The sequence below is a fragment of the Carlito syrichta genome, unplaced genomic scaffold (genome assembly GCF_000164805.1).
Source record: "Carlito syrichta isolate Samal-C Ts95f unplaced genomic scaffold, Tarsius_syrichta-2.0.1 Scaffold314063, whole genome shotgun sequence".
NCBI lineage: Eukaryota > Metazoa > Chordata > Mammalia > Primates > Tarsiidae > Carlito > Carlito syrichta.
The window spans coordinates 1,043,921-1,054,914 of NW_007258159.1; the positions used below are offsets into that span (position 1 = coordinate 1,043,921).

Below are 10,994 nucleotides of genomic sequence, written 5' to 3' on the forward strand. Positions count from 1 at the left end.
AAAAAAAAAAAAAAAAAAAAATAGAGCTTTAGCCCATCATCTAGGGACAAACAGCAAGGAGACCAAGATTCAGAATTGTTAATAGGTATCAGGCCTGTGTGTGACCAAACAAGACTGTGTGTGATCAGGCAAGACTGTGTGAGACCAGGGTCAGGGCTCAGTGTGTGGCCAGGGTTGGGACTCAGTGTATGACCAGGATCAGGGCTCAGTGTGTGACCAGGGTCGAGGCTCAGTCTGTGACCATGGTCAAGGCTCAGTCAGAACCCAGGAGCCCAGCCTCTGCCCACCCGGCCTCTTACCCCACTGGCTCCCAGCCTCCTGGGTTGCATGGCCAGCTCACGAAATGGCCTGGAGAGGAAGGGTCTGGCCAGAAAGACTTTGCAGAGCCATCTGTGTGGTATTTATTAAACCCGGCCTGGGGTGGGGGTGGCAGCTGTCTGATACCAAACACTGCGTCCCACAAGGCTGCAGGCCCAGCCTCCCTACTCACACCCCGTGAGCCCCAGGCCCTTGCTGATGGGGAAGGGGCTATTCCTCTTGTCCTCAACCTCCCCTAGAGCCTTCTGGGGACCAGAGGGTGAGAACTGCCTCCAGGCTGGCTTGAGGGCCTCAGGTCCCTTGGGGAATGACTGCAGACATTCCTGGGGGCTCGAGTAATAGGACCTGGGCTGGCCAAGAAGTCCCCCCCAGCCAGGAACCACCTCATCCTCACCCACCCCCGTACTCCATACTTCTGTCCATTCCAAGTAGGTGACATCGCCCTGGCTGCCTGGACCCAGCTCCCTGTTGAGGCCCAAGCCCCTGGGGGTGCAGAGCCACGGGCTGGGAGCCCAGGGGTTGGGTGGATGTGCTGCAGACACTTCTGTCAAAGGCTGAGGAGCCAGACTTCACCTCACCTCCTGGACCTAAGAGCTGATGAGAGGGTCTTGGCTACAGGAAGTGGGGCAGGAAGTCCCTCCATGTGACTCAAGTCTCCCGTCTTGCCTGCCCCCCCTCCCCACTCCCCCACGAGCAGAAGGCTTAAAAGAAGCTCAGAGGAATGTTCAGCGGCCTGGCATCATGCACCGGATAGAATCCCTGAGACCAGAAGACAGAGGGGCTTAGAGGCCCTAGGCATGCTCCCCATTAAGTGGGTGACTGAGCTGGGATGGAACCCCTGCTCTGGACTTCCCCCCACTCACGCCCACCCCACTCAGACCCCCATTCACCATGAGGATGAGTCTTTCTTTATGCCAGCACGGGACGGGTCTGGACGCCTGAATCTGGTTTCCGCTTGTACCTATTATACCCTTTACTTAGCCTCGTACATGCCCAGGGAGCGGGCAAGGGGGCAGAAGCAGGAGGAACAGACCCTGGGCTCTGGCATCTCCTGGGGGACAAGTGGTCACAAGGGCTGGACGGTGTCTCTGGGCCCTGTACCTTGCCATGGAGTCATCCACAGCCTCCCTCAGGTTGGAGGCCAGAGGTTGCAGATGGCAGAGGATGTGGTCAGGTCTGGGGGAGGGGACCTCGATGGCAGGAAGTGGTGGCAGGTGACGGGTGGGGGCAGGAGGGGCCGTGCCAGGAAGAAGGAATCCTGAGAAGGTCGGGCCGGGCGCCCGGGCTGAGAAACCTGCCCAGTCAGCAGCCGGCTCTGGGGAAGTGTTTTCCTTCCAAACCTTTCCTTCCTGCCCACTCGCTCCTGCCAGCCGGCGTCCACCTGGCTCTGCCCAGGAGCCTTTGGACACCCACTCCGGGCCAGAAGCCCAGGGCTCTCTTAGCAGGGGTGAGTGGGGCAGGGTGTCTGGGGACTGGGGATGAGAGGCCCCGGGAGTGAGCACACAGAGGAGGTGTCTACATCAGGAAATGACTTGGTTCGCTTCGTCCTGCCTCCAGGCCTCTGTGCAGGCTGTCCCCCTGCCAAGAACACCCTTTCCTGCTCTCTAAGTTCCACCCTGGCTCCCAGACCTTGCTCACAGCCCAGCTCCTCCAGGAGGCCCTGGCGGCTTCCACATACTGAAGCCCCAGGGCTGAGCTCCTGCTGCCTCCCTCCCCTGACCGCCCCCCTCCACTTGCACCTGGGACCCAACGCCCCAGAAGAACAGGGAAGGGCGTTTGGGGCGGGTAGCAGTCTCTCGGCATCTGCAGCAGCCAACCTGATCCTCTCTGTGTCCGGCTCTCCCTCCCTCCTTCCTCTCCCCACCCACCCCAGGTCTCCCTGACTTGGTCCCAGACCCCAACTACGTGCAAGCATCCACTTACGTGCAGAGAGCCCACCTGTACTCCCTGCGCTGCGCTGCGGAGGAGAAGTGTCTGGCCAGGTAAGGGGCTGGGGTGGAGGCGGAAGGCGTCAGGCTGGTCCTTGGGAGCCGTCCAGAACTGGCGCTCCTGCCAGCCAGGCTGCCTGCAAGCTGATGGCCCTGGCTGGTCCTGAACCACTCAAGACTCTGACCTCTCCATCCGGGCTCCTTGCCTGCCCCGAGGGAGTCAGGAGGCAGGGTGTGGGGGCCACACCCCACGTCTGTGGACCTATGTCCACACGAGGAAGTTCACATGCATTGCGGCAACCGGCCTTCACACGAGCCCTGGTGGGGGGGGTGCCCATCAGAAAATGGGGGAGCTGTTAAGGGAACTGAAGCCTTTCAGATATGAACCACCCCAGGTGAAGCTTCCTCAGGTGAGCCCTGGAGTCCTGCATTCCCCCAAAGATCTGGGGAAGTCCCATGGGGTGGACAGGCCGGCAGGACAGAAACCAGAATGGCAGAGCCATGTCCACAGAGGACAGGTGTGACTTTGGCTGACTTGGGCTGTATCTGCCTGATCACAGCAGGGGCAATGGGCACAGGTGGCAGGAGGCCTCAGTTACGTGTTGTGCTGGAGAGGGGAAGGAGACCCATGTATGTGAACCCAGAGGCAGAGCACGGCAACTCTCCATTATCTGCAGGGGACCATGCCTCTGCAGAGTTGGCTTCTAACTGATTAGCAGTTCACATTCTGCTCAGACCTGTATGCCTTGGGGGCACCTCCTTGTGCTAAAAGAACTAGTTAAACTTATATCGGCTGGGCTTGGTGGCTCAGCATTTTGGGAGATCAAGGCAAAAGGATGACTTGAGCCCAGGATTTCGAGACCAGCCTGGGCAACACAGTGAAACCTCCTCTCTACAAAAACAATTTTTTAAAAAATTAGCCAAGGGCGGTGGTGCACACCTGGAGTCCCAGCAGGCTGACGAGGAAGGATTGCTTGAGCCCAAGAGGTCAAGGTGGGGGTGAGCCCTGATTGTGCCACTGGGTGACAGAGTGAGACCTCTACTCAAAAAAAAAAGTGTCAATCTGCCTATTTTGTTGATATTTTTTGTTGAAACCACCGATTTTTCTTCATGACTTGCTTTTGTGACATTCGGGGTTCCTAAACTGTTTTCTCTTTTCAAGAACTCTAATTCACCACCACTCAGAGTAGCTGACCATAAACTGCTACCTGTCTGTAAGAAGGAACTTGCCCCAGATTTTAACTCAACTCATCACTTCCTTCATTGAGAAAGTCTTGCTTAAAAAAAAAAAGTGCGGGCTGAGCACAGTGATTCATGCCTATGATCCCAGTGCTTTGGGTCACAGACCTGGGTGGATCACTTGAGGCTAGGAGTTCAAGACCAGCCTGGGCAATGTATCAAGACCCCTGTCTCCACAAAACATTTCAAAATTTAGCCAGGCGTGGTGGTATACACCTGTAATCCCAGCTACTTGAGAGGCTGAGATGGGAGGATCACTTGAGGTCAGGAGTTGACCTCAACTATGATCACACCACTGCACTCCAGACTGGGTGACGGAGTGAGAGACCCTGTCTCTATTTTTTTTTAAAGTGTCAGCTGAACTAAGCACAGTGATTAATGATGTTGCTCTTTTAGATGCTGTTTCAAGTTCCCGATCTCATCACAGCCTGACAGTTGTGCTGCCCTCAGTGCTCCTCAGTCATCCTGCCCTGCAGGTCCTATCTGGTCTCAGCTGTCCTCGAGAAACACAGTGTCCCTGCTGTGGTTCCTCCAGCCATGAGGACTCACAGCCTCAGACCGCCCGGCCAGTCTTGAGGAATTTTTGTCAAAGCCAAAGAGTCACTGCCTCTTCTCGGGTGTCCCAAGTGCCCAGACCTAAGCTCCCAGGTAGGGTCAGGAGAAGGCAGCTGTCCTCCCTCCTGGAGGATCTCCTGATCCAGCTGGAGAGAGAGGACTTCGCCTGTGTCCCAATGACAGAACCAAACCCAGGAGTGGGACCAACGCCAGAATGTTGGTACACAGGCCCCGGCTGTGGCAGGTCAGAGGAGGGAGAGGTTGGCAGGGGCAGAGACCTCAGAGGAGGTTGAGCATGAGAGTCCAGATCCAGAGGACCTGCAGAAGCAGAGGCCTGAAGCAGGAGGGTCACGGCTGGTGCCAGTTCACACGCCGCAGGCAGAGCCCAGAGCAGGGGAGGGCCCATCTCCAAGTCCCGCCGTGGTTCCAGCCAAGCAAGGCTTAGAACCCAGACCCTGATGGTTTCCCACGGTGTGCTGAGCCTAGCAGAAGGGCAGGGTTGAGCTGAACAGGGGAGGAGGATGTTTTGTTTCAACCCAGACACAGACAGATTCCAGGCTTCCCCCAGACAAGGCTTGGGGCCTCGCGTCCTGGCAGACAGGGCTGCAGCCGCCTGCCGTCCAGACATACTCTCAGAGCAAGCGCTAATCCTGCGACGGCCACCGCTTGCCTCTGGCCCTGGGACCCAGACCTTAACAAGAAGCAGGGACGTGCCCCTGAGGCCGGTAGGACAGCTGCCCACGGTCAGCTAAAGAGGGGAGGAGCCTGCAGCCAGGTTTCCTGCTCCTACCACCTCTTCATGTGTGTGCGTGCACATGTGTGCATGTGTGCCCTTGTGTGCACGTGTGTGCCCTTGTGTGCACGTGTGTGCACACATGCATGCACATGTGTGCACCAGTGTGTGTTTTTCTCCCCTTGCTGTCCCCCCCATTTCTCTATCTGCCCTTCCCTTCCCACAAGGCCTGCCCCACTTGGGAATTTGGGTCCCAAGTGACTTGTGAGCACTCATGCCTGTAATCCCAGTGCTTTGGGTGGCTAAACTGGGAGGATCACTTGAGGCCAGAAGTTTGAGACCAGCTGGACAATGTAGCAAGACCCCATTGCTGGAGGAGTTACAGGCTCCTCCCCATTTCTGCTGACTGCAGACAGCTGTCCTGCTGGCCTTAGGGGCACTTCCCTGCCTCTTGTTCATCTGCACCAGACCCATGCTACCTAAATGGAAAAGGACAGCTCACTAGCTCCAAAGCCATGTGGTCAAGGAGAGGTGGCCTGGTCACACTCAGTCCATCACAGGGCACAGGTGGTTTCAGACTGTGCTGCAGCCAGTGCTGTTAGAGCTCACAGGCTGTCAGGAGCCTTGAAGTGGAGCCATCAGGGCAGACTTCCTGGAAGAGGGAACTTAAACTGAGCCTGAGAGACTGGATGTGATTTGGAGTTCTGGGTCAAGCGACCGGCACGGGCAAAAGTATGGATTAGGGAAGGAGTTTAGTCCGTTCTGTTTGGAAAACAGACTTTAAAACAGTATCCCAGGGTGTGGGGGAAGAGAGGACAAAAGGGCAGCTGGAACCAAGAAAGTCAAGTGGCTTTGGCCCGAGGAGCCCAAGCCTGATGATTTCCAGCCCACACCCGATATGGCATATCCAGACATGCAGGGCTCCATCTGAGGGGGCAAAGTTGTCGGGATCTCCTGGATGGAGCTGTTTTTAAATGTCCCCTCAGAGAGGTTTATATGGCACTGCCCCCAGGGGTTGTCCCCAGCTGAGGACCTCAGGGACCCTCGAGGGCTGTTGCCAGTCCTGACGTGTCACTTTAGACTCGGTTGGCTCTGGCGGCTGCACAGTAGAGGCCAGAAAGGAGGGGACAGCCAGGCCCTCTTGGGGTCAGGAGTGAGGGACAGGGGGCGGGGGTTGAAGGCCAGGGGCCAGGGGACATGGGCACGGCCAGGCTTTGGTGCCACGGTGCTCCAGCCCCCGTCTGCTCTCCCCCGTCCCGCAGCACAGCCTATGCCCCTGAGGCCACCGACTATGACGTGCGTGTCCTGCTGCGCTTCCCCCAGCGTGTGAAGAACCAGGGCACAGCAGACTTCCTCCCCAACAGGCCGCGGCACACCTGGGAGTGGCATAGCTGCCACCAGTGAGTGGCTCGGGCTGGTCTCGGCCTTCCCCACTTCCCCTCTGGACCAGAGACCTGGGCGCCCGAGCTCCCTTCTCCACTAAGCTCCCTCTCCGAGATGCGGGTGATGGTTGGAAGCCCCGGAGGTGGGGGAGGGCGTCACCTGTCAAGGGCCCCTCCCTGAGGCAAGGGCTTCTCCAAGGAGCCTTGGCAAAAGTTGGGCTGCATGATGGGACCCGGAAGGATTGGTCTTGAGGGAGGGAAACCTCTGCCCAAGAAAGACCAGTGCTGGTGGGAGCCCACTGAGGACGTGAGGAGCCCCGAGGAGGTGCTCTCCTGGGGTGCCCTGGCTGGGCAGGGGGAGAGCAGAGATGCCACCATGGAGATGTCACCCTGTGGGGCTCAGGGACAGAAGAGTCCATAGCGGGTGACAGTGAGGTCACCTGGGCCCATCCTGGGGTGGAGACAGGACTGGCTGGGGGACCCAGGCTCTCTTCTCTCTCCCCCTCCCCAGACACTACCACAGCATGGATGAGTTCAGCCACTATGACCTGCTGGATGCAGCCACGGGCAAGAAGGTGGCCGAGGGCCACAAGGCCAGCTTCTGCCTGGAGGACAGCACCTGTGACTTCGGCAACCTCAAGCGCTACGCGTGCACCTCCCACACGCAGGTGGACTGAGGGAGCAGCAGGGGTCGGGTGGCTGGGCTGGGGCCATGCCCTCTGAGGCAGGCTGAGGACAAGCAGGGCCAAGGCCATTGCCACCCAGCTCCTGACAGCATGAAGGTCTTCTCACCAACCCTCAGGGCCCTGTGGCGCCCCCCACAACCAGGCCCCTTCCTGCCTTCTTTTGGGGGTATCTGCGCATGGGGAGGGGGGAACAGTGTCACATCAGGCCCCTTCTGCCCATGTCCACCCAAATCCATCCTTCCACCCACCCACGCTGTCCCGTCTGTCCTGTCTCTATCCATCCCTTCCTCTGTCTTTCCCAGGTATTCCTCCCATCTCTGTCTCCCATCATCTCTCTCGTTTCCATTCAGTCCATCCATCTGTGACCTTAGGACCCACCGAGCAGCCACCCCAGGCCAGGGCTAGGGGTGAAGCCAGAAGAAGCAGGGCCCCAGCATGCTGAGGATGGGCACCGGTGGCCCTGTGGTGCCAGCAACACCTCCCCTGTCTTGTCCCTTCCCAGGGCTTGAGCCCAGGCTGCTATGACACCTACAATGCCGACATCGACTGCCAGTGGATCGACATCACCGACGTGCAGCCAGGGAACTACATCCTCAAGGTGGGCTCCTGGCCCAGCGTCCCCCAGTGTCTTCCCGCTCCTGAAAGAAGCTTCCACCTCTGGGCGTGTTCCCTTCTCCCAGTGCCCCACAGAGCGAGGCAGCCTCAGCATGGCTGGAGGTTTCCCGTCAGAAGGCTCAGGTCTTGGGTAGATGTAGGCCTCTTTCCATGGAGATCCCAAGGGCCCTCTGGCCGGAGGAGATGGTGACACTGTCTCCCTAACTGACAGAGGACCAGCAAGCAGGGAGGACTCAGAGGGCCATGTGGTCCCTCCCCGATCTGTGGGCAGAGCCGACCGTGTACCATCCGGGAGAGCGAGGAAAGCTCTCAGGTCCTCCTGCATAGCTGAGGGCTGCATGACCAGGAGTCCGTTCCACCCCTCCTGCTTCAGTGCACGCTCACGCCATTGCCCCTTCCCTTGGTGGGAGAGTGGGGGGACAATAGAAGCACGTGCTGACAACACATAGCCTGAGTGCGTCCGTGCAGGCCATGTCATCATGGCCTCACTGGGGATGCCAGGCTCAGCCTCTACCATGCAGGTGCAAAGTAGGGGAATCACTCGACCAGTTAGCTTGGACCCCTCCACGCAAACGCTCAGAAGAGGACAAGCATGACATCGGGCCTGCAGGGGTTGCCTTCCCTGCAGAGAGACGCTGATCACCAGAGGCAGTCCCACACTGAGCTCTCAGCTGGCTCTTGCGTGCAGTCCTTAGGGGGGCCTGGGGCTGTCCAGTGTATCCACCTTCCCTCCTTCACCCACTCATCAAACACGTAGAAAGGCCCCTCTGGGCTCTAGGCACCGGCACACAAGCCACGTAAGCAACATACAGTTCCTCCCCTTCAGGAGGGCATGAGGATTTGAAAGAACGCCATTGCATCTGTTCTGGAATCTTCATCATATACAACTGGCTCTATCCCAGTCGATCTAATAGTTAAAAGTGTTGTGTTGACCGGGCACGGTGGCTCATACCTGCACTTTGGGAGGTCAAGATGGGAGGATCACTGGAGCCCAGGAGTTGGAGACCAACCTGAGCAACATAGCAAGACCTCGTTTCTACCAAAATAAAATAAAACAAAATTAGCCAGGCATGGTGGTGTGTGCCTATAGTCCCAGTTACTTGGGAGGCTGAGGCAGAAGGATTACCTGAGCCCAGGAGATAGAGGCTGTGGTGAGCCATGGTCGGGTCACTGCACTCCAACCTGGGCAACAGAGTGAAACCCTGTCTCAAAAAAAAAAATGTGTGTTCCAGTAGCTCGTTTTCAGACAAAAAGCACAGGTTAGGCGTGGGCCATCATCTCAGGAGAGGAGGGGATGCCACCTGGCACCAGACAGGGCTGCCTGGTGAGCTCTATGAGCCTCGGAGTGGGTGGGCCAGGCTCAAATCCCTGTTCAGCACCTCCTCACTGCATTCCCTAGGGCTGGACCTGCCCTCTCAGGCCCGGAGTGCCTATACCAGGCCTCCTGGCACAGGCTCTGGCTCTGAGGAAGCTTCTGACCTTCTTATAAGGGGTAATGTTTTCTGGGACACCCACCTCCTCCCTCCCCTGTGTCTCTGGGGGTGTGCCTCTGTCCCCGTGTCTCCTGGTCTCAAATGGCCTTTCTCCACTTCTGTGTCTGCCTCACCCACCACCTGTGTCTGTCTGTCTGCCTCTCTACTGCCTTTCCTGGGTTCCAGGTGCAGTGCAGCAGCCCCCGCCCCAGCTGGTCCCCTTCTCTCTGTCTGCTTCTTCCCCAGGTGCATGTGAACCCCAAGTACATTGTCTTGGAGTCTGACTTCACCAACAATGTTGTGAGATGCAACATTCACTACACAGGCCGCTACGTTTCCACAACAAACTGCAAAATTGTCCAGTAAGTGCTTTTTCCCACCTCCTACCCTGGTCCGTTTCCTGCCTGGGAGCAGGCACAGGCCCTGAAATACCTAAGACACCTGCACTTCAGGGCGTCCTCGTGGCCAAACACAGCTGAAAGAACTTTGTGGGTGCCAGCGCCAAACTGGTGCTCATGGTGGGGAGGGGGCTCAGGCTGAAGGGTCTTGATCTGGGGCCTGATCCCGGGGCTCTCTAAGATGTCCCAAGGGGAAACCGGCAGAAGGCAGTGTTGCTTGGAACATGTCATGGCTCAGTAGTCCTAGTTCTCTGGCTTCCTTGCTCTGTGATATTGGGTAATTCACCTCACCTCTCTGGGCTACCTTCTCAACTATGAAATAGGCTTGGGATGCCACATAGGCTTGGGATGCAGGTCTGTAGGCCCGAGGCCTGCACAGTCAAGACCCCAGCACGCAGTGTTGCCCAGGGAGCAGCAGCTGGGGCATTAGTGTCCTTATCAAGTGGACTGGATTAGACAGTCCCCGGTTAGGAGGGATTCTGGTTGTAATGAGCTGTCATCAGTCCCCAGGTCCCTGTGATGGAGGGCATTCATAAAAACTGTGGTTCAGGCTTTTGGCTCATGGTGGCCAGACAGGATCCTCAGCATCTGCTGTCCTGGGCTGGCCTTCCTCAGTCTCTCCTGATCTCCGACATGAGAGACTGATCTCAGGTCATTTGCCGAGAGACCCGTGCTGACAAGCTCAAAAACAAACCCTACCCCGCTCCCTGTGAACTTCAAATGTTTGGTCAAATCAGATCAACTCTTTTCCAATTAAAAAAAAGAGAGAGAGAAAAGAAGAGTTCTAGAGCTTTAAGCTTAAATCAGTCGACCAGAAGGAACGTGCCAGAGATCCCAAGGCCTGGCGAGGCATCTGTCCCCAAAAGTATATGCTTAGTAGATGGCAGGAAGGGGAGATGGAGCCTGTGACTGCAGTCGGGGCTGTGTGTGACTAGGTCAGGACTCAGTGGGTGACTAGAACCAGGGCTCAGTGTGTGACTAGAGTTGGGGCTCAGTGAATGACTAGGGCCAGGGCTATCAAAAATTAGCCAGGCGTGGTGGTACACACCTGTAGTCCCTGCTACTCTGGAGGCTGAGGCAGAGGGATGGCCTGAGCCTAAGAGGTCGAGGCTGCAGTGAACTCTGATCCTGCCCCTGCACTCCAACCTGGGCAGTAGAGTGAGACCCCAACTCAGAAAAGGTTTCCCTAAGCAGCAGAGGAGGAGAAGGGGGAAGGAAGGGGCAGTCAGGAAACAAAGGAGGCCACGGGGGACTGAGGGAGGCAGGGAGCTCGTGCTGGAGAAGGGGGTGGAAGCAGCAGCCAGGACCCAGGCAGCTGGGAGCCTCCAGCCGGGCAGGCACAGAGCAGCCCAGCCCAGCCTCCCTCTGGCTCCCCTGGGGCCTGTGGGCTCAGGGAAGGCCAAGGCCCTTCCTTCCGAGAGCTCTTTACATAAGTGTTTGGAAAGGCCGGGTCTTATTAGAGCGTCTGCGTCTCTGTGACCCTGACCGCAGGCGGGCGACTGGGCCAGCGTGCACAGGAAGCCGGACGGAGCATTCCCAGAAAGGCCACGGGACTGACGCCTGTGGGTTTCCATCGTGTTTCTGAAGAGGAAAAAGCGAGGCTTTTTTCAAATAAAAGTACCGAGTTAGAAAAAACAAGAAAGAATTTCCAGATGGTAGCAGCTCTGT

At 57.6% G+C, this 10,994-nt stretch overlaps 1 protein-coding gene across 1 annotated transcript in view; it reads left to right on the forward strand.

Moving 5' to 3' along the window:
- The window catches only part of LOXL1 (lysyl oxidase like 1), a 24,924-nt gene extending 15,630 nt beyond the window's left edge, over window positions 1-9,294 (forward strand). The window contains exons 3-7 of the mRNA XM_021719005.1: window positions 2,192-2,300; window positions 6,036-6,173; window positions 6,667-6,823; window positions 7,344-7,439; window positions 9,175-9,294. Coding sequence (XP_021574680.1) covers window positions 2,192-2,300; window positions 6,036-6,173; window positions 6,667-6,823; window positions 7,344-7,439; window positions 9,175-9,294 — 620 coding nt within the window. The remainder of the gene's footprint in view (window positions 1-2,191; window positions 2,301-6,035; window positions 6,174-6,666; window positions 6,824-7,343; window positions 7,440-9,174) is intronic.
- Window positions 9,295-10,994: the final 1,700 nt, after the last annotated feature.